General features: G+C 37.3%; 1 protein-coding gene across 1 annotated transcript in view; it reads right to left on the bottom strand.

Annotated features, from left to right (window-relative positions):
- The window catches only part of LOC114908552 (protein CC2D2B-like), a 105,836-nt gene extending 85,353 nt beyond the window's left edge, over positions 1-20,483 (bottom strand). Inside the window, 10 exon segments of the mRNA XM_029244809.1 lie at positions 2,843-2,931; positions 5,441-5,569; positions 5,670-5,806; positions 6,132-6,330; positions 10,118-10,201; positions 12,910-12,975; positions 13,337-13,413; positions 14,678-14,738; positions 16,373-16,437; positions 20,359-20,483. Coding sequence (XP_029100642.1) covers positions 2,843-2,931; positions 5,441-5,569; positions 5,670-5,806; positions 6,132-6,330; positions 10,118-10,201; positions 12,910-12,975; positions 13,337-13,413; positions 14,678-14,738; positions 16,373-16,414 — 884 coding nt within the window. The 5' untranslated portion in view covers positions 16,415-16,437; positions 20,359-20,483.
- Between the last annotated feature and the right edge of the window lie 3,874 nt (positions 20,484-24,357).

The raw sequence follows: 24,357 nt of genomic DNA, 5'->3' as shown, positions 1-24,357 counted from the left end.
TGGCTGAGCAGAGTAAAAAATGTAGAGAAGATAGAAGGGAAGGGCAGGCAGAGGCATTTGTGTGGCACTAATTTGAGAACATTACCTGTTAAGGATGCTGCTACAGAATGAATTTTAATACTCAGTTTACATGCTTGGTGAAGTGACATTTACATTTATTCCCAACTCTAAGAGTCCATGAAATACTGAAATTAGCTTGGATGAAGCTAGAACAGACGCAGTTGAGGAAAAATTACTTGTTCAGCCCAGTAGTTTCCAATTTGGGATTCCAGATGGTTACAAAGGTTAATCTGGATAGTGGTTAATGTTTATCCAAAAATTATATTTTCTGCATTTACTTATCATTGCTTTGTTCATTCAGTTATTCATGCACTCACTCATTCATTCAGCAAACTGCCATTGTTTCAAGGATCTCCTTCTCCAAGAGCAATGGTCTCCGATAATTATGTTAAAAGATCTGTGCTATATCTTGAGCAAAATTTAAATAAAACACACTGTCACCATAACATGCAAAAGTTATGCCATGTAACAGCAAAAAACAAGATAAAATAAATACCAGGGATTTCCCTTCCTTCCTCTTTTATCCTTTTATTTTTTAATTTTTTAATGGAGATGGATTTTATAGTAACCAAACTGGGGAAAAACGGAAAGATATTGCACTGTTGGGTGGGGGTGAGGGGGTCATTTATAAAATCTTGGTAAATGTGTTATACTATGAATTACGATGAGGCAGAGACATTGCCAGGCCCTCATGGTGTTATAGGCACCATGGAGAAAACAGGATTTTCTAAGATTATGCCAGTCAACTGGTGTTTTTTTCTTCTAAATTATACAGGACCCTAAAAGCTTACATCTACTGAAGTGATGAGTTCCATTACAAATAATATAAGTATTCATTGAGTGTCTGCTATATGGTAGGCATTTGGATATGTGCTAGTGATTTAAAAAAACAAAACAAAAAGAAAACCTTACCCTGGTTACAGTCAAGCAGGGAAGAGATTAGGTAAACAGAAGACTTAGATACAGATTGAGCCTTAACAAAACTGCAACCCAGTCTGAAATCAGTTAAGTCCCTGATTGGATTAAGATGATTATCCACACTCAATATGCCTAAAAACTAGAGGAACAAACTTTTCTGCAAGAAGATATGATCTAGAGTTTCTACAACTTTTCATATATAATATATGGACTATAATAAAAAAAATACCAACTATAATAAAAGACAGGACTAAAAGCGCAAAATCAAGAGAGAAGAACAAATAATAAAAACAGATTTTCAAGGACCCAGATATTGAAGTTACCAGATATGGACTTTAAAGTAGCTATTATTAATGTGTTATAAAAATAGAGTAAAAGGGGACTTCCCTGGTGGCACAGTGGTTAAGAATCCGCCTACCAATTCAGGGGACAAGGGTTCGAGCCCTGGTCCAGGAAGATCCCAAATGCCGCAGAGCAACTAAGCCCATGCGCCACCACTGAAGCCTGCACGCCTAGAGCCCGTGCTCCGCAACAAGAGAAGTCACTGCAATGAGAAGCCTGCGCACCACAACTAAGAGTAGCCCTGACTCGCTGCAACTAGAGAAAGCCCGCACACAGCAACAAAGACCCAACGCAGCCAAGAAAAAAAAAAAAAAAGCCATCAGCTAAAACTGTTAGAGGTTTTGTCTCCTCCAGTTATGGGTTACAGCAAGGAATTCTGAAGCAGCTAGGGGAGTCTACTCCCCAGAAAATTTTATGACAAGGCTTCACACTAAAGAGAAACTATTGGAAGTGGAATAAAACTTGAGATGGTCAGGGACCACAGAGATTAATAGAAGATACAGAAAATAATCTGGGAAGGAGAATACAGCCTCTATATTGTTTAACACTACACAAAAACAACAGAATTCTGTGACATCAGAAAAGCTATCTGAAACAAGCTTTTTTCCTAAAATTTCAGGAAAATTAATTTAATATAAGAATGAACAGCAGAAAAGGCTCAAGATTAAATCTATACAAAGTTTCTATAATAAAAATGAATAAACAGTAATATAATATCCCCACAATCAAAGCATACCAGAAAGACATTCAAAAACATAAAAATAGAAATGTGGATTACAAAACAAGCCAAAAGACATTAAGAAAATTTATGACATTAAAGAACACAAACCAGAATTTGGAAAACTCAGAAATGAGGTAACAATACAGTAATAGAAATAATTTTAAAAATTTTAAGTATTTAGATATTAAGCCTAAGCTAGAAGGAACACAAAAACAAAGATCACAGAATGCTTTTTCCTTAAGGTAAAAAAAAGAGAAATCTTTTCAAGTAAAAAATAAATGAAGAAGGGGAAATAATTCATTAGATGAATCTAACAGGAGATTAAACACAGTAGAAAGTTAGCTAAGTGAACTAGAGGGCAGGGCAACAGAAAATATTCAGACTAAACTCAGAGGGAAAAAGGGATGAAAAAAATGCAAAAGCAGAAGATAAAAATGGATATGTATACTTGATGTTCCAGAACACAAAGAGAAAGAGATTAGGGCAGAAGCAGTATTTGCTAAGATAATGGCAGAGGAATTTCCAAAACGGATGCATAACATGGAGGCATACATTGAGGAAGCCCTAATAGCCCAAAGCAGGATCAATATAAAGAAAAAGCATACCTTAACATATTACAATGGAAGTCACACCTTAACATATTGTAGTAGAAAACCAAAGACAAAGAGAAAAACTGAAAACCACAGTAAGACTTTAAGCTGACTTTTCAGTAGAAACAATGAGATTCAGAAATAAGTGGAAAGTTATCTTCAAAGTGCTAAAAGAAGAATAACAACCAACCCAGAATTCTAGACCATTTACTTCAATGGTGTGCTGGAACTTCTCCACTGGACTCCCAGAATTCCATAATGGCACTCTTGTCCATGGGTGATTGTCAAAATCAGTGTTCTCTGGATAGAAAGATGGTAGAAAACTCTTATTCTGACATAATGATGATGTCAGTCTTCCAGTTTTGCTCATCTCTATCAAGATTGTTTTGGCTATTCAGGGTCCTTAGAAGTTCCCTATGAATTTGAGAATTGTTTTTCTATTTCTGTGAAAAATACCATTGGGATTTTGATAGGGATTGCATTGAATTTGTATATTGCTTTGGGTAGTATGGACATTTTAACAATACTAAGTCTTCCAATCCACAAACACAGGATGTGCTTCCATTGGACAGTCTTTTATTTTTTTTAAATATGTCTATAATAGAAAACATTCCCACAAATAAATTTCCAGGGCAAGATGGATTCAGCAGTGAATTCTCCCAAACATTTAAGGAAGAAATAACACCAATGTTATACAATTCTCCCAGAGAAGAGAAAAAGAGGGAACACACCCCAAACTGTGTTGAAGCCAGTGTAACCTAGATGGAAATCTGACAAGAACATTACAAGGAAGAAAAATCAAAGAAAAAGTTATCTCAGGAACATGTATGCAAAAGTCCTGAACAAAATATTAGAAAATCAAATTCAGTAATATATAAAAAGAAAATGTATCACAAATGGGATTTATTTCAGAAATATTTGAAAATCAGTGTAATTCACCACATTAAAAGTTAAGAAAATACTATTACACTACTTAATAGGCTTAGAGAAAGCATTTGATAAATGTCAACACTCATTCATGATAAAAATCTTTGTATATGTCTTTAATTTTAAAAGTAGGACAATTGGGCTTCCCTGGTGGCGCAGTGGTTGAGAGTCCGCCTGCCAATGCAGGGGACACAGGTTCGTGCCCCGCTCCGGGAAGATCCCACATGCCGCGGAGCGGCTAGGCCCACGAGCCATGGCCGCTGAGCCTCCGCATCCGGAGTCTGTGCTCCGCAATGGGAGAGGCCACAGCAGTGAGAGGCCTGCGTACCGCAAAAAAAAAAAAAAAAAGTAGGACAATTAATTAAAGCTTAAATGCATTTTGCATGGTAAAATGGTAAAAGATTTTCTTAGCAGCAAAAAGTTTTGGTGTATTTTTAGAAAATCCTGAAAGAAATTTATGAGTGGTACAAAGATATAAAAAACATACTACAACATAAGGAAGACTTGTTTTAAAATTTTCTAGTTTCTCTGGGAAAGAAACAGAAACTGTGGAGAAGAAAAGAGAGCATATATCATAAAGAAAGAAGATCCTCACATGTTACAGAAAGAGAAAGAGACCTCCAAACGTATAAATCTCTTCAGTTTAGGGAGAAATCTCATTTCCTATGGAGGCTGAGAAGTAACAGCCTTATAAGGAACTAAGTGCTCTTGCTGTTAAAATGTTGCAGTTGCTGGAATATGCAAGAAACACAGAACTGCAACTGTAAAGAAAAAGCATTAACTACAGAAGGCATATAATTACTAGAAGAGAAGAAGTAACTCACAGGTTTAAAGCAACAGAGGGACTAGAGAATGAAGTCCTGTAAGTACAGATGACCCTTAAACAACATGGGTTTGAACTGAGCTTGTCCACTTATACACAGATTTATTCAATAATTACAGTATCTATATTTTCATTTTACAGATCTTTAAATTAACTAAGTGTGGGGAAAAGTTGGTGTTCGATCAGAGATCACAATGTGTGGAATCAAAAGAACTAGGGTTTGAGTCCTGAGTCTACCCAAACTGTCTCAGCTTCCTGCCCTTGGATGAGTAATTTATTAATTTCTTTATTTTTGAGGCAGAGAGAGCAGTACGCAGATTTTTCACTGCATGGAGTTGGTGCCCCACTGCTGCATTGTTCAAGGGTTGACTGTATTTTTAGGAAGTATTATTTCCACTTTGTATCTACCTACAGCCATATTTCCTATATATGGAATGGTTAATGCAAGTGGTTGAGAAATTAGGTTTTTGTACAAAATTCTTATTTAAACTTTTTCAAGCCAAATTTTTAACATAACTATTTCTGTCTAAATATTTCTTCTCACTAGGTTAATGGACTGCTAATTTTCATAATGTCTTTGGAATACACATAAATTAGTTTAATTATAAGTATAACATATATTCATTTCTGAAATTTAGGAAATAGAAAAGAGTATAACAAAGAAAATAAAAATAATCCTATGTCCTACTGTCCAGAGATAGTTATTAACTATGATATATTTTCTAGTCTTTTTATCTACATACACATATATGTACGTACTTATTCATTCATTGATAAATTCATTCATTCATTATCTATTTTTATAAAATTAGGATCATATGAAATTTTGCATTCTGCTTTTTTTAACTTTACATTTTATTTTGAGCACTTCTCCATATCATTAAATATTCCTTGAAAACATAATTTTAATGGATATTTAATATTTCATCATAGTTTTGCCTTTACTAGACTTACTAATATCTTTAAAAGGTGAATTAACACCACAAAAATAAGTATATAAGTTATAATTGATATTACAAGAATTCTAACCATAATCATAAATAAACTGTTGTTGGTTACCTTCCTGTATATGGTCTTCAGTGCTGGATTTAAAGATTCCTTACTTATGTTTAGTCTGAAATTCCATGACTGTCTAACAGGTGAAGGTAATGACATTATTTCTCCACTTTCTTCAAACCAACATTTCCCCTATCAAAAATATTTAAGAATATAGTAAGTAAATATTATACTAAAAACAAATGTCACACACCATCAGTGAGTGGCTTCCCTTGTTAGCTAGTGAACTTGCCTCTTCTAGTTTAAGCAGGCGATTTTCCATTTTGTTGCAGGTCTTTTTATATATTTCTGGCTTTTTGTGAACATAGAATCCTTCTTCTTCTAAAATGCGTGGCATCGTATCTTCTGGCAGTTTAAGTTGGTTGATCACTTAATAACAAAACCTAGATATTACTTTAAAGTCCAAAATATTAAACTGGTATTGACCAAACAAGAAGCAAAAGGGAACTATCATATACTCTACCACTAAAGCCTAGCAGAAAGTCTATACACACACACACACACACACACACACACACACAAAATGAATGAGCTTTTTAAACCAATTCCCTTTAACTCAGAGAAAGCATGAAGAAATATAGAAAAATTTCTATAATTTTAAATCAGTGCTTTTTATCTATCCAGCATACAAAGAAGCTATTATCCTACAATATGATTCATTAATGACTTGAATATTTTCTTGTAAAAACTTTACCTGGAGAATTGCTTGGAACAAAAATATTTGCCTGTTGTTTTTTCACTTGTTCTTGATCATCTTCATAATCGGCAGCCTTTACTTCAAGGAAATCTAGGAAAATGACTTCTTCCATAAAATCTTCATCTCGGCCCTCAGCAAAGTTTTGTAAATTATCACCAAGTGAAAAGTGTTTGTGGTAGCTATCATTTACTGGTCTCTGTTGAATACCAAAAAGAAAACCAAGTATACATGTTTGTCCTCAATGATTAACAGGCAGATAAATGAAAGGTACTAGAATCTTGCTGTGAAGTCTTTCTGATCTATGCCACCCAGTTCAAGTTCAAGCTGAAACTGTGTGACAATTAAATTTCATTGAACACAGAGGAACTCACTTAAGGCTTAATATTATAAAATATGATTTTTCTATAGCCCTTCATTGAAATTCTCAATGAAAGACTACTGAAAAAGAACTACAATTCAAGTCTCTCCTCTCCTATGGAAAATGTTCTGAAATATTGGACTATGATATTTCAACTGTTGAGAATTCACAGTGCAGGGCAAAGTCTAGAGACATCAAGCCATGTGGTCTTCAGCCCCATTTTTTTCCACCATTCAGAAAGAAGTACTACCTAAGGTGACGTAGAGTAGTCATGCTGTTTTCTGGATGATATTTAAGAAAAAAAAGAAAGAAAAGTAAAGATACAAATAGAAGTCTGTGGCAGTGTGACTGATTATGATACATTTCTGAAATATGATATATAAAAGTTACAAACAATCTGAATGTAGGTATTGAAACAGATATATTACTAAATATAAAAATGTATACTTTTATATTATATCAGAAATTTTATATGAGTCTCTTCACAAAAAATATTACCAATTTATTTTGGATGACTTTAGTTGTCTAACTTAAAATCTACATATGTTGAAAGAGAGAAGGAGACAGAGTATGTGAGTCATGCAAATAAAAACCCCTTAATTTTCAAAAACATACATTTAGGGGTAAATAACTAAATTAAAAGAATTAATAATAGAATTCCATTGAATAGATAACCGTAGATGGCCTTGATCAACTCTGACAAAATTAAGTGAGTAACATGGTTAAGCATCACTTAGGTTCATATCAAGTCATCACATCATCATACCTTCCCTATATCCCTGTCATGAAATCAAGAAAGTATTTTATATCCAGAAATCTTTGTGGCAACATTTTCAGAAGTCAAACAAGATATGACACTGACACCTAGGAGCAAGATTTGGGGGATCTTCACATAGGGGATCTCTTTGAATATTCCAATCATAGACAAAGAGGGGCTCTTTGCTCCTGCTGGAGGTCCCATTACCAAGCTACTTTCACCACACCCCTGGTGCGGGTCAGGGCTTTCAACCTGCCTTCAGAGCTGAGGTCTGCCCTGATGGCTGAGTCATGTCAGGCTCTCATCTTGGATCCCAGCCTTTTATTTATGACCATGTAGGTCTCTTTCATGAATCCTACCCCACTACAGCTACCTATATTTTTAGCCTGAGACAAGCTATGAGCTCAACCAATATAATCACCTTCCTGGTCTTCACTATGCAGCTCACAGCAGACCAGTGTCTGTGCTGTTAGCTGTTGTGTGACAGGAAGCATGAGGTCAGAAGGCAACCACCTAATTTTCCATGCATAAGTCTAAATGAATGCACCTGAGTATGGTGTGGTAAAAAGAGAGAGAGAGAGAGAGAGAGAGAGAGAGAGAGAGAGAGAGAGAGAGGGAGAGAGAGAGATTCTCCCCTTTCTCCTAGTAGGAAGGAGCCACAGTCACACTCAGCCTCCCACAAAACAGTAGCTTTCTCCTCCCTGTGATGAGGACAGTAGATTCCCATTGTCCCCAAATTTACCAGGTGCAGGGCAGATGGCTTTTCCAAACAACTTCTCTAAACAACCCACATCCAAGCCTGGACTTCCTTGTGCCCAAACAGTCTACTTGCCCCACTGACCTAATTTCTCTCATGTCTTCCCTGTGAGAAGGAAAAGAAGGAAAAGCAGCCATAACCACAGCGCTTCGTCCTGGTGCACTCTGCTGGGTGGACCTTCTCGTTTCCCCTGAAAAGTCCATTCCTTAACCCATATCATGGGATTCTGGGATATCAAGTGACTTGGCAGAGCATGTGCATGTTTGATACTCATTTATTCAATATTCACTCAAATATGGAGTGCCTGATATGTTCAAGGAAGAAAATAAACAAAGAGACAGAAATACATGCGAGGTGGTGATAAATGACATAAAGAAAAATGATGCAAGGTAAGTGGCTAGAGAATACTGGGATGGGGGTTGGGGGTTGGGGGTTGGGGGGTTGGAGGTAGTATTACATAAGGTTTTCAGGCACAGTAATTTTAATTATGTGTCATTTGAACAGAGACCCAAAGGTAGTGAGGGAGAGAGCATGAGGATAAGAGAAGAGTTTTCTAGACAGTTAAAAGGTACAAAGTCCCTGAGGCAGGAACAGGAAGGAGGCCAGTATGGCCGGAGTTGGGTGGAAGAAGGGGAAACTAGTGAGAAAGGAAGTCAGAGAGGTACTAAGGGGGCCGTGGAAGCCCCTATAAGGACTTCAGCTTTTTTTTGAGATAGGAAACCATTAGAAGGTGTTAAAAAAAAAAGTTCTGTCTTACATTTTAACAGAATCACTCTGACTACTGTGTGGTATACCAAATAGACTGTTGGGGCAATAGTAAAAATAAAGGGAGACTATGGCAATGCTCTGGATGAGAGGTTATGGCCGCATAGGCTAGGCTGTGCCAGGGAGGTGATGAAAAGTGGGCTGGGTTCTGGAAGTGGGTTGGATACTTTGAAGGTAGAACCAACAGGATTTGTGACAAACTGGATATGAGGCATGTGAGTAAAAGAGGATCCAAGGATGACACCAAGGTTTGGCTGAGCAATTGGAAAAATGGAATTGCTATACTGTGATTCTATTTATATAAAAGTCTGTGTGTGCATATATGGGTATAAGCATAGAGAACAGTATGAAAAAATGGTAATAGTGGTTTATCTCAGAGCAGTGGGATGTCACATGATTTTTATTTTCTTCCTCATGGTTTTCTGCATTAAGTTTTTATAATATATATAATAAATTTGTTATATTTTTTAAAGATAAAGCTCTTTTCTGTGGAACAAACAACAACAAAAGGAACGTAAAGACTGGAGCAGGATACAGGATACAAAGAAAGGGGAATGGAAGAGACTGAGAAATAAGTAGAAAGGCAAAGCGGGGTCCAAGAGAAATTCAAAAGGAGGACCTGAAGGATTTGGAAATGACTGGGAGGTGTCAGAAGATACTGGGTAGAACTCTGGAAATACAGGAGGGGGCTCAAGGAAACTGTAGAGAGATCTGAAGGTAGAGAGGAATGGAGAAAGTTGAGAGGAATAGGAGCAGAAGGGAGACCAATCAGACTGACAAATCAGGAGATGGGAAAGACTAGTGAGACTGATTAGGACTGGAGGAAAGGACGGCCCTAGAATAACAGTGGGGCTGAAGAGTTTGGGAAGAACTGACAGAAATTAGAAGGGTCTGGGATTGTACAAGGAGGGATGAAGAATGGGGAATCAATGAAGAGTAATAGAGATTACAGAGAACAACATGGGCACTTGGAGAAATGAACAGGAAGAACAAAAGAAAACACAGGCTTTGGAGCTGATAGCCTGTACTTCCCGGCTCTATCAGTTCTTACCCCTGTGTGCCTATTTCCTCACCTATAAAACAGAGATGATAATAATGCCTACCTCACAGGGTTATTATGAGGATTGAATGAGATAATCCACATTAAAAATTTAGAATATCACTGGGCATCCAGTAAGCACTCAATAAATGTTAGGAATTATTATTATGAACAGCTTCTCAATTCAAAGAGAAGGCAGCTCAATAATAAAAATTTCACCTCCCATCAAGTATTTCATTCTATGCCTTTAATAAAGAGTTATTTTTCCTGAGAATGAGGATGTAGGAGGAAGGGAAACAAATCCAACCTGCTCTGCAGACTGGCCTAAAGTTGAGTCTTCTTCACCACTCAGAATAAAACACGAAAGACCTTCATCCAGTGAGACTTCAGTCTGCAGGTTAAACAATGGAAAACCAGTATTGCAGTGTTGAAGTGAGAGCTTCTTCTGCTTTTAAGGGAAAGAAGTAGTTTTCTGTAATATGGTAAGAGTAACTGTATCTTATTCAAGAACAAAAAGCAGTAGGAGAGATAGTATCAAGTTAATATTTAACTTTGAGTCTGTTTGGCTCATGAATTATTTTTGTATTTTGTTTTGTTTTTAAGGTCCGGTAACTGTGATTTTAAAAAAAAACATAAAATTGCAGCATTATTTCCAATAGCCAAGGTATGGAAACAACTTAAGTGTCCATCAACCAATGAATGGACAAAGATACACACACACACACACACACACACACACACAATGGAGTACTATTCAGCCATAAAAAGAATGAAATCTTGCCATTTGTGACAAAATGGATGGCCCTTGAGAGCATTATGCTAAGTGAAATAAGTCAGACAGAGAAAGACAAATACCATATGCTCTCACTTATCGGTGAAATTTTAAAAAAGCAAAACAAAAAATCAAGCTCACAGATACAGAGAACAGACTGGTGGTGAACAGAGGCAGGGGGTGCAGGGGGCAGTAGGCAAAATGGGTGAAGGGGGTCAAAAGGTACAAACTTCCAGTTATAAAATAAGTAAGTCTTGGGGATATAATGTACAGCACAGTGACTAGTTAATAATGCTATATTGCATACTTGAAAGTTGTCAAGAGAGTAAAACTTAAAAGTCCTCATCACAAGAAAAAAAAACCTTTTTTTTTGCAACTATGTATGGTGACAAATGTTGACTAGACTTATTGTGGTGATCGTTTCCCAATATATGCAAATATTGAATCCTTATGTTGCACACTTGAAAGTAATATAACATGTCAATTATATGAAAGTAATATTATGTGTCAACTATATCTCAATTAGAAAATTTTTTTAATTAAAAAATTAAAATATAGGGTCCAAATCTTCTCCATCTTCCCAATCTATCTCTTCACTCTAGTCAGAGTATTGAGAGCATTACCTTACAGTTAGATCAAAAGGTGGACTCAGGGCAAACTCTTTTTTCTCTCCCTGTTTTTGGGTGTTCTCAGGTATGAATGCACTCACATACAAGTACCACCTCACCCCACCAATGATCTTTTGTGAACTTAGAAATAATAAAAAGTATTAAAAGTGGCATATTCTTAGTGATGAACTTGCTTGTAAATAGGCTCTCATTTTTCAATACTGTAAAGTCTGAATCTTTCAAATATAAATCGCCTATCACTTCTTTGTCACACACTTTTAAATGGACTGTTTTTAGAGAGGTTTGAGAGAGGAATCGGAAGGAAGGAAGGGAGGGAGGGAGGGAGGGAGGAAGGAAGGAAGGAAGGGAGAGAGAGAGAGAGGGAGGGAGGGAGGGAGGGAGGGAAAGAAAGAAGGAAGGAGGAAATCTGCTAGTTCCTAGGAACTGAAGAATCCAAAAATATGTAAAATACAAAAGCTTATCCTACATCCTGTTTGTATCTACAATATCGCTGTCCCATTAACTTTAAAAGTTATGTACCTTTCAACAATACTGATATATAAACTGTCCATATATACTTTTACTTCCCTCTGTCTCTGCTCATTGAAAAATCATTTGCTAAAATCCTCAACTTCCTGAGCAGACATCCCTTCCTAGTAGTTTGTAATGGAAACTCTTAGAAGCCAATTTCTCTTCCTTTTTACCTCTTTTCTTGATATTCAGTGGACTTATCTTGTCAAACTTCCAATTTTTTACTATTCATAGTTAAATTAAATCCAAGTTAGGCTCAATTTTATTCATTTGTTGAATGAACAACATGTATACAATCATCTTTTTTTAGTCTGCTTTTACTATTAAATTTAATTAATTTTTACTAAGCACCCAAGAGGGACCCTGTGGAGAAGACAAAGATGAGTTTTTTAAAAACCCGAGATACACTCCTTACATTTTAAAATTTGAGAGTATTTTTTAAATACTCTCATTGCTTATGGAAGAAATGACTAGTTGTTCATTGCTGTCTTTTCTCCCATTTCTAATAATAGAACTTACTTTTAGCTGGATATCGAGACATTTTTTCCCACATTCCTTTAGTGGAAATAATGTGTGCAATTTTCAGGTCTTGTCCTGTAAGAGATCAATCTGCAATCCTATGGCTCTCTTCCTCCTCCCTCCCCTTTGGTTAGCAAATGAAGACACAGCAGCTTTGCCATTGGACTCAGAGATGGAAACTAAGTGTTGAAGATGGCAGAACTCTCCTAGTAGCCTGGACTACTTATCTATTACACTAGAGAGAAATAAAACTTCTATCTTAATTAAGACATTTTACTTTGAATCTTTTTGTTAAAGCTGCTTAGCCTTTACTCTAATTAATGCAGTTCACCCAAGATGTGAGTGATTTTGTCATTTGAAGTTCCAAATATGTGATTACACATTGTATTTCAGAACAAAATCTGTAATTCGGGGATCACCTATAATATTTTATTATAATTTTTTAAGATAAGAAATAATGTCAAGTAGAAATAGAGAGTGATTAAATATTGGCATGAGAGATCTTTTTGGAGTGACAAAATGGTCTAAAATTGGATTATAATGTTGATTATATATTGCGTAAATTTACTAAAAATCACTGAATCATACGCTTAAAATGGATGAATTTTCGCTATGTAAAGTACACCTCAATAAATCTGTTCTAAAAAGTTTTTTAAAAAAATTATTCACCTTAGACCACTGACATATCTTATCATCAATGAGCAGCTGAGTTGAAGATTTTTTGCCTTGATTAATCTGAAACACAATGTAAATAAATAGTATGGAAAACTTAATGTTCACAGATACAGACATAATCGTGTTCATAAGTCTTTTGCCCAAAATGGATAAAAACAAAGACTTCTCAAAGTTTTTCTTTTAAAAAGTATATACATGTTTTCTCCTGAGATGTCAAATTTAGTTACCATAACCAAATCACTTAACTTTTCTTGGCTTCAAGTTTGGAAATAGAAAGCATGGAAAATAACTTGAAGCTTTTTGGATTTAAGGAGCTATATTAAAATAGAATTTTAGCTCTTTTTTGATAAAGAAAAGTTTATCATGATATATGTTGATTTAAACAGTAAATTTGAAAATAGGAAAGAAAAAGTAATATTACCTTGGCATTTTTTAGCTTTTCTCTTACTTTGCCTCTCAGAGTTTCTATTATGTTTTGATTTTCTTCCACATTTAAATCTATCAAGAAGCCAACATAATATGGAGTTCATGATACTTTCTTATAATATAATTAAACAGCAACAGCATCAAAAGTACTTATTAAATAGCTAAATAGCATACATTTCTTTGGATCATGACAATTATGAAGACTGGATCATTGCCCCATGAGAGCTTAGAACCTAGAAAATAAAGCTTAGAAACTTCCCCCTCTTCCATCTGGAATAAATACTCATGCATGGTCAGGACTGAATTTTGTAGTGAGGCTAAAAAAAAAAAAATGGGTTCAGGTAAGCAAACCTTTATCTTTTTCCTTTTAGGAAAAAAAATCAATGAAAACAGTAATATTCTATATAAAGTGCTCTACAGTCCACAGAATATACAAATATCAAAACCAGCTTACTTCAACTTGATTAAACTGAAGAGAAAGGAATCTGAAAAAAAGAGAGGTAAGTCTCCAAGCATCCATTCTAACTACTTATGTCAGTTTTGTAAATTCAGTATAATACTGCCAGCTCTTAGAGGAAATGAAACAGTCTTGCTGGGTACAAAGAAGGCTCCAGCTGCTATGTGTACTCCAAGCCTCATGTTATTTTCTTCTCATCCACCAGGTGATCTACTGTATGGATTGAGAAAGACAGGGGTTACGCAGTCCTAGGTACAATGGAAAATGGAGGACCTACTGGTCATTTTGCCTTGTATTTTTTTTTTTCGTCTCCCTGCCTTTGAGTAGTTAAAGGTTAAATAGAAAATGGTGGAAATAAAGGGTAAGCATAAAGCTAAATCAGTATAGGTCATGAGAATCTTCATTCTTAATTGCAGTATTCCATGATAAAATTTAAAAATTATTAGTTGGTTTGTTTATACTCTATTCCCAGAACTTAGAATGACAGATGGCACATAGTAGGTGCTTAATAAATATTTGCTGGATAAATGAAGCAGGAGTCAACCATTATTTATATACTTTTCTCCCTGAGACCTGGAAACTTCCTGAAACAGGTTCTATATCTCTGTATCTTTATGGTGTAACATAGTCTGAAGAACAAGAAGATTCTCCATGTTTGCAGAGAGAGAAAGAGAAAACAAAACTTAGTTTTATTACATGCACTGACTTTACCATTATTTCCTTATACCCACTTGTATTATATAGGAAGTTTAGTTTCTGTTTGAACTTATCCCTTAAGAAACTGTGTTCCCAAATGAAACCCTGGGATAGGATTAGTCATTTATATCTTTTAAAAATAAAGTCCAACAGTATTAGAGCTGTGGTACACTTATTGAGAACCTTTCTGGAGATGATTGTCTACATTTTCTTCTACTGCAATGTTATCTGTGTCTTCTGACATCTGCAAAAAAAGGGGGGAAGGGTTACCTTGTATCTTTTTGTTTTGGCATTTAACATCTTTTCATAGGTTTATCAGCCCTTTGAAAGTCATCTCCTTTAAAATGACAATTCATATCCTTTGCCTGTTTTCTTAAATTTCATCCTTTTATCAATGGGTATGAGCTCTTTATATATGACAGATTTTTTAATTAAAAAATTGCTCTCTGTAATATCAAAAAGAACCTTTTAATGATAAAATCCAGTAGATAGTTGTTGGTGTTCATATACTGCCTACTTCATATACCTTTTAGGAGGGTCAAATGAGATCAAACATATGAAAATACTTTGAAACTCAACACTATATCAATGTTAGCTATTACTTGAGTACTCTGTAGCATCTGATAACTTTCTAAAAGCTTTCTATATCCTTTTCCTCTACCCTTATACCTCTCTGGCCACTTATTCCTTGTATCCTTTCTTGGTCACACTTCTCCTCATAGCCTAAATGTGGGCACATTCCAAGGATTTGGAGAGTGCATGGATTCCCATGGCTTCCCAAATCTGTCTCCAACCTTGACTGCTCTCCTGAATACCATATTTCTAGTTGCCTACTGGTATTTCTAATTGAATGTACTACCATTATCAAAAATTCAATATTTTAAAATGAGCATTTATTTCTTTTACCACTTTTTAAACCTCAATATTCTAAAATTAAACCATACTAGCAACGTTAAATGTTTTTTTAGAACAATATGGATAAGTTTTTCATTTTAAGTTGAAAAAATAGAATAGCAAAAGACTCCTTAAATAACAACTGTACATGCTAACCAAACTAATGTGCAGTTGGAATGGGAAGAGCAAGCAGACACACATCAGATTTCCAATCACAGTAAAAACATGGATTCGTGTCAAAAGCCAAAGCAGGGTATACTGACATGATCACAGTAAGAGCTTAGTCTATAGACCTTCTGAAAGAACTCCAAATCCACCAGTGGCTCCTGTACCACACTTAAGAACTACTGAGTAAGTTCAGTATGAACTAAGATGTTCTGTTCTTACTAAACCTTCAGTATTTTCCTCAACAAAAGTAAAAATACCTAACTTCACTCCTGACCAAGGAGACAGTAACCCTTGAAGGTGTGACGGGACATCAACCCCAGCAAGTGATTGATAGATGTCTCCTTCAATTCCCAATAATCTCACCCAGCATTCTGGATATACTTTTCATAACTTCCCATCCCCATCTAGAAGGCAGGAATAAAACATGAATCTTAATTGGAGTTACTCTAGGTGACACGTAGATACCAGTCCTAAAAATGTTTCACTCATTCATTGATTTAAAAAAGAAAAACTTTTTCTTTTTTTTTAGCAAAGCAGGAAATGGATTGTTAGCTGGTTGAGAGAACAGAGAAATAAATATTTAAATAAGGGAATAAATAGATAAATATATAAACAACTCACCTCTAATACTTTATTACATAATTGACAGACCAAAGAGTATAACTAATCTGTAAACTCTCTTATTATTTTTTAACATATGAACTATACGATTTGTATATAGAACCAAATATATCACATTTTTTCAAGATTCTCCTACATTTACAATTGAGCTATTTAGTATAATCAAAATCCTTATAAACTCCATTAATACCTTACTTTTCTAAAAATATCTTCTTTTCTCTTTGAAATCTTTTTCATGATGGTTCTTTCATTTCCACCTTCTAAATAAATAAGAAATATTTTTAAGAATTATATATCATATTACTGAGAGAAAACAATTATTTTGATGCTTGAGATAAACATGCTATTTAAATTTTTTAATTTAACTAAAAACTAAACAAAGAAACACACTATTGCCTTTAGTATTTAGTTGTTGATCACCTTTAGTATTTAATAGAAATTCTAGTTAGTCCAATAAGACATGTAAAAGAGTTAGAGGTAAAACTATTGGAAAGGAGACAACAAACTGATTCTTTTGTAGAGGGTAGGTTTTATACATAGAAACTCCAAGACATTCAATCAAAAAACTTTAGAAAAAATGAGAAAGTTGATAAGTGGCAGAATACAAGAGAATGTATGGCAAAGTTAACAGCTTTCCTATATGCTAGAAATATAATAGAAAAAAAATCACTTTCATAACAGCAATACAAAACTTTTTCAAAATACATAGGAATAACTTCAATGAAAATATTTGGGATCCTCCCCCCCCCAAAAAAGTATAAAACTTTACAGTGAGAAAAAAATCTGATTAAACAAAGAGATATTCCCTGGAGGCAGGAAAACTAGTTAAGAAGCCATTATAATAGTCCTGATGAGAGATTCTGGAGATCTGAATCCAAAAGTGGAAGCGGGAATGGAAGATGGAGATTCAGTTAAGGGGTAGAATTCACAGAATTTGGTGAGCAACTTGATGTGTAGGACAAAGTGAGGAAGAAATCAAGGACTCTAAGGTTTGGGCTTGAGTAACTGAGAGGTAGTATCATTCTGTGTATTGTCGAATATAATTGGGGAAGGAGTTAAAGAGTTCAGTTTTCAGAGGCTGCTTATGGGACATTAAGGTGAGAGGTCCAAAAAGTGATTAACAATACTGAACTGACTTGGAGCAGAAGAGAACCAGTTCTAAGTTAGCTAACTCCTTTGTTTACTCAGTAAAAAAAAGCATTTAAGAGATTGATTCCATGACTCTTGAAAAGAATCAACACCTTTAAGATTTTTCCCACCAACATACCAAGAATGGACACAACAGGAATAGAATGTTGGGAAAAGAGAAGTTTGAATTTACTTTCCACTCTGCAAGAACTTCTAAAATGAAAAATGAACTTCAAATCAGTACCTGGCTTACTGATGCCTACACCTGCAAATTTTATCTGCTAAAGCTAGGGAAAACATTAGCAGTGACACATCCTATAGATAGTTAAATTATAATAAATTATTAAATAAAAATCTTATTGTAGAAGAAATTATTAATCACGTTTTTTGCAGACCTGTAGATGTTTCTAAACTAGTTTATTTATCGTCTCATAAATACTATAAGATAAATAAATGATTATAGGCAAAATAGTAGATAAAATTGAAGATCTGGATGAAAATTGCATTTGCCCTATCGAAAAATCACATGCGGAAGCAAGGAAAAATTATGACTCAGACTTCCACCTTCTTACAGAAATTCAACTTTCTGTATTAAAAAACTGGCTCCAACAGTTAAATCCAATATTCTCTTCAAGAATATTGCTAATTTACAGCTCTTGTAGTTACAGTTTTTTCTAAAAGACAAGGAAATTGAAGATTAGCTATTTTTGTATCAGATTAACTGGAGGTCCACAGTCAAAGCCTGAGAATTAAAGTGAGGTAATTCATTCAACCTTTTCTGGTCCATACCAAACAGAAGGCAATTTTTATGTGTTTTATAAGTATAAATGTTTGCCTCTTGCTTAGCATGTAGAAATCTCTGGGTTCTGCAAATACATCCAGCAATGCCTTTATCACTATGGTGATTCCTGAAATAAAATTTCCTAAAGCCTATTCTATGTTGTGTGTAAATTTAACATTCAACCACCTGCCACTTGGTTTCAGGAGTGTTAGCAGAACAAAATTACAGGAAAATCTCTAGTGTATGAAATGATCACAAAATGCATATTCTGGTATCTAATAATATTTCTTTGGTTAAGTATGAACTAACTAGAAATTTGTTTTTCCTTCAGTTTTTCCCCAGCTCTTGTTGAAAATAACTTCAAATGTATTAATCCACTTTTCTTCCTTAGCAGAACAGAATTCAGTCCAAAACCCAGTTTCATCTTTATCTTTGTTCATTTATTGTCACATAGTATCATGAATCTTTTCTGAACTCCCTTATAGCAATGTTTGACAAATCATGTTCTCCCAGATTTCTTTGATTTGAATGGGGATGCTATGCCAAAAAATTAGTCTCATTCAAAGTTATGATAAAGTTAAAGCAATGGATAGCAGTTTTTCAAATTAAAATTTATTAAATACATGTCACCAGCTACCCTTTACTGGTACTGGGATATGGAAAAGGTGGAACTTAACCAAAATATTCCACAATTAAGTGTAACACAGCATTATTTCACATTGTTTCATGAAAACTATCAAGATTCCCAGGTGTTCCATTACCTAAGTTTGAAATTTAATATCTTTTAGTTAACTGTGGTCTTATTTTCTAAACTGAAAACCGAGGAACCAACAGTCTGACAAAGAATTTTCTGATCTGTGAATTTGTACATATCTTTGAAAGGCATCAAAACTAAATCATCCACTGCTCTCAGGACTAAGTCGGAAATCATCACAACCTGCTTCTGTAGGTCAAGAAAGACTGGATCCACTTCCCTTGAAACTTCTGGTATATAAAAATTGAGGGCTTCCCTAATGGTGCAGTGGTTAAGAATCAGCCTGCCAATGCAGGGGACACGGGACTCTATCCCTGGTCCGGGAAGATCCCACATGCCGAAGAACAACTAAGCCCGTGCACCACGACTACTGAGCCTGCGCTCTAGAGCCCGTGAGCCACAACTACTAAGCCCACATCCCACAATGACTGAAGCCTGCACGCCTAGAGCCCGTGCTCCGCAACAAGAGAAGCCACCACAATGGGAAGGCCACGCACTGCAACGAAGAGTAGTCCCCACTCGCAGCAACCAGAGAAAAGCCCGCATGCAGCAACGAAGACCCAATGCAGCCAAAAATAAAATAAATAAAATAAATTTTAAAAAAATTGAATAAGTGACAAAACAAATTATAAAAACTGTAGTATATTTTGAAACATTATATCCAACACACAATGCAATGTAATTTTGCTACCCACAAGTTCATCATAGGATTGATAAAAATGTATTAATTCATAGAGCAACAAGGGCCATGAGGTCCAGAAACTGGACACAAGTAAGTCCTGTGGTGTTATCTTTTATTTAAACCTGAAGATGTATCTTGGGTGCCTGTACTTATATAGTATCCACTGGAGAGAAACTCAAAACAAAGGCCCTTTCTGTAAGTGAGGGCAAAAGACGCTTGTGTCCACTTCCCCACCTAAGCCTTGCTCACCACTCTCTCATAAACCTTCAACTATACCCAGACCAAACTCTTCTTTATACTCCCCGCAATTCCATCATTTGATTTTTCCAGCTTCTCCCGTAATCTAGAGCATTCCACATTTCAAAGCCGGATTCAAGCCCCACATCTTCCAGGAAATTTTTTTCTGACTCCGGTCCTTCTGGGACCTCCACTAGCACTAATAATACGTAGTTTTTGTTCATTACAGTCTACCTTACAAGGCCACTTGCTGCTTACCCTACAGTGGGCTGGGGCATGAACTCATCTTCTTCTACCCTCCACCAATCTTAGCAAGGTATTCAGCACACAGTAGGGACTCGATAAATAATACGGACCCGGATTCGAAGTAAATCAACCACTGCTCTCGAAAGCTATATAATGGAGTTGTTCTCAACCCGATTAATTCCCAAGGGGATGACTAATGGGTGGGCCAGGTCCCGGGGACTACAAGTCCCAGTGGCCCATGCGGGTCTGGCCCTGGTAGCCGGGGAACCCACAGAGCCGGTCTCCAACCAGACAAAATACTGGAGCGTCTGACAGGGAAGGGTGGAGGCTTTCTGGGGCAGTAAGACATTCACCTGGATGGACTGCACTTTTGCTACGTCTGGGCAGCGAAGGCAGGACGCACCGTTCACCGCATACTCTGAGAGGTCACCAACCGCCCCGCAGCGCTCCCGACGTCCGCTCCACAAGCTAGCCTGGCGCTTGCTCCTCCTAGCTGAACTTCGAGGCGGTTCGGGAGCATGCGCGGTGCGGCCCCTCAGCCGGTCGGGCCCGGCGCGCGCGAGGAGCCGGTGCATTCTGGAATCTTCCGTGCGCAACGTCTGCTCACCCGGCTGCGTGGGCTTGGGGCTCGGCCCGGTCTCCGCCTAGAGCGCCCGGCGGGAGCCACGGGCTTTTATCACCCGCCGCCTGCGTCTGTGCTCCAGTGGCCGCAACTGCCCCGGCGGCTGTTCTGGAAGAGATCTGAGAGCCGGGTGGCCTGGGTCGTGAGAACCCCGCACCTCTCGCGTTGCGGTGAAGAAGAACCGTTATTGCCAACGGGTGAGTATCGGCCGCGCGCTCCCTGGCCGGCGCGGGCCCGCGGTGACCACCGGGGTCGCCTCTGAGCGGGTGTTCCCGGGGGAGGATGCTCCCGAGCCCGCCGTGGAAGTGCGGTCGCCCGCACCGTCCAGATGCGCCCCGGAGCCTGTGACCTGCGTGCGGGTCGCCGAGGAGCGCGAAGACCCGGGTCTTCGCCGGCGGGACCTGCCTCTGCCTTGCCCCGAGGAGAGAGGTTCTTAGAGTTCAGGTGCTTTGGGTGTGGCATCTGAAAGAGCGCCCCGAATATGCGAGGGGTTCTTTTTCTTTCCAGAGCTTGCTATTAGTGTAACCAATTTAATTATTTTGCACTCTTAAAATAGGGCATGCTGGGCATGCGCACTTGTGACATGTCATCTTCGCTTAATGAAAGAAACAACTTACATTGATTTATTTTCTTTTCCCAGTGACTCACCCCGTGTTAAAATAACGAGTTAAATAAAATGTTCCGTGGTTGGAAACTTGTCCTGGGAAACTCTGACGGGGGCGAAGTGAGGAAACTTGCTAGTATGGAAAGCAGCACAGCAGTGTTACGTACGCTTATATTCATTCAAACGTTCAGATGTTTAATGGCCGCTTTCTGTGTGAGGCGTTGTGCTTAGCGCTTTAATCCTAGAGAAATTTAGAAAGTGTTTAAAACTTCTAACAAACCTTGTACATTTGGGGAAGGGGAGATGTGGAAGTAGAGAAACTGCGGCAAAACTAATATTCCAGGTTATATTGGTACATTATGGCATAAGTACAAGTAGAACTGAAGTTCCACTCACCTTATAATCTGAAATAATGCATACGGATAAATATGTCCAAACCTTGAAATCATTTGGCCAAACTGTCATACTGAATAAAATCCTTGCAGGGTCTCCCATCTTTCTAGGGCTCTTCTGGTATAGGAATTTAAGAACAATGAGAGTCGAGAAAGAGAAAATGTCTAGAAATATTGGGTTGGCCAGAAAGTTCCTTTGGTTTTAAAGTAAAAATAAAAGATACATATTTCATTTTCACCAAGAACTTTATTGAACAATGTATTCACCGTTTTGTTCCACTACCTTCTGCCATTTTTCAGGCAACTTTATAATTCCGTCTTCCCAAAACTTTTTATCTTTGTGAGCAAAGAACTGTTCCAGGTGCCTTTTACAGTCTTCCAGGGATTTGAAATTTTTACCATTAAGAGAATTTTGTAAAGACCTAAATAAATGGAAATCCGAAGGTGCATACGGCGGATGAATCAGAACTTCCCAGCCAAGCTGTAACAGTTTTTGCCTGGTCATCAAAGACACATGCGGTCTTGCGTTATCCTAATGGAAGATTATGCGTTTTCTGTTGACTAATTCCAGACGCTTTTCGTCGAGTGCTGCTTTCAGTTGGTCTAATTGGGAGCAGTACTTGCTGGAATTAATCGTTTGGTTTTCCGGAAGGAGCTCATAATAGAGGACTCCCTTCCAGTCCCACCACATACGCAACATCACCTTCTTTGGATGAAGACAGGCCTTTGGTATGGTTGGTGGTGATTCATTTTGCTTGCCCACGATCTCTTCCATTCCGCATTATTATACATTATCCACTTTTCATCGCCCATCACAATTTGTTTTAAAAACGGAACGTTTTCGTTATGTTTAAGTAGAGAATCGCATGTGGAAATATGGTCAGGAAGGTTTTTTTGGCTTAACTCACGTGGAACCCAAACATCAAAGCAATTAACATAACCAAGCTGGTGCAAATGATTTTCAGTGCTTGATTTGGATATTTTGGGTTATGTCGGCTATCTCACACGTGGTATAATGTTGATTGTTCTCAATGTCTCGATTTGATCGCTACCATCTTCAACTAGTCTACCCAACCATGGAGCATCGTCCAGCGAGAAATCTCCCACACGAAACTTCGCAAACCACTTTTGACATGTTTGATCAGTCACAGCACCTTCTCCATACACTGCACAAATCTTTTTTTGCATTTCAGTTGCGTTTTTACCTTTCTTGAAATAATAAAGCATAATATGCCAAAAATGTTGCTTTTCGGCAACATTTTGCATTTCGGCAAAATGGCTACACAAAAATTCACCAATTTTGATGAGTTTTTTTGTTTGTTTGTTTTGCTTTGTTTTGCGGTACGCGGGCCTCTCACTGTTGTGGCCTCTCCCATTGCGGGGCACAGGCTGCGGACGCGCAGGCTCAGCAGCCATGGCTCACAGGCCCAGCCGCTCCGCGGCATGTGGGATCTTCCCGGACCGGGGCACGAACCTGTGTCCCCTGCATCGGCAGGCGGACTCTCAACCACTGCGCCTCCAGGGAAGCCCGACGAGTTTTTTTTTAATGCACAGTGATATGACTGTTGTCACAATACAATCTAACAAAATTGTTTCAAATGAAGTTAAAAACAACTAAGTGCTACCAGAGCCATCTTATGGAAAAAACCAAATGAACCTTTCGGCCAACCCAATATATCTCTTAAATAGCAACATTATACAGTATGTGTGCATATGCAAGTGATATGTACTCTGTGGTGTTCCTTAAGTACACCTAACTCCTGGAATTATTATACAGTGGACATGTTTTTAAAAATACATATAGCATGTATTCACTGAGATGTATTATTATTTTTTTCTTTCTGGATGAACTTTTTTTTTAACATCTTTATTGGAGTATAATTGCTTTACAATGGTGTGTTAGTTTCTGCTTTATAACAAAGTGAATCAGTTATACATATAAATATGTTCCCATGTCTCTTCCCTTTTGCGTCTCCCTCCCTCCCACCCTCCCTATCCCACCCCTCTAGGTGATCACAAAGCACCGAGCTGATCTCCCTGTGTTATGCGGCTGCTTCCCACTAGCTATCTATTTTACATTTGGTAGTGTATATATGTCCATGCCACTCTCTCACTTTGTCACAGCTTACCCTTCCCCCTCCCCATATCCTCAAGTCCATTCTCTAGTAGGTCTGTGTCTTTATTCCCATCTTACCCCTAGGTTCTTCATGACATTTTTTTTTCTTAGATTCCATATATATGTGTTAGCATACGGTATTTGCCTTTCTCTTTCTGACTTACTTCACTCTGTATGACAGACTCTAGGTCCACCCACGTCACTACAAATAACTCAATTTCGTTTCTTTTTATGGCTGAGTAATATATTCCATTGTATATATGTGCCACATCTTCTTTATCCATTCATCTGATGATGGACACTTAGGTTGCTTCCATCTCCTGGCTATTGTAAATAGAGCTGCAATGAACATTTTGTTACATGACTCTTTTTGAATTATGGTTTTCTCAGGGTATATGCCCAGTAGTGGGATTGGTGGGTCGTATGGTAGTTCTATTTGTAGTTTTTTAAGGAACCTCCGTACTGTTCTCCATAGGTGCTGTACCAGTTCACATTCCCAGCAGCAGTGCAAGAGTGTTCCCTTTTCTCCACACCCTCTCCAGCATTTATTGTTTCTAGATTTTTTGATGAAAGCCATTCTGACCAGTGTGAGATGATATCTCATTGTAGTTTTGATTT

Source organism: Monodon monoceros, unplaced genomic scaffold (assembly GCF_005190385.1).
Source record: "Monodon monoceros isolate NGI ecotype Baffin Bay Population unplaced genomic scaffold, NGI_Narwhal_1 Super_Scaffold_4, whole genome shotgun sequence".
NCBI classification, from domain to species: Eukaryota; Metazoa; Chordata; class Mammalia; order Artiodactyla; family Monodontidae; genus Monodon; species Monodon monoceros.
This window is presented reverse-complemented; position numbering and strand designations above follow the sequence as displayed.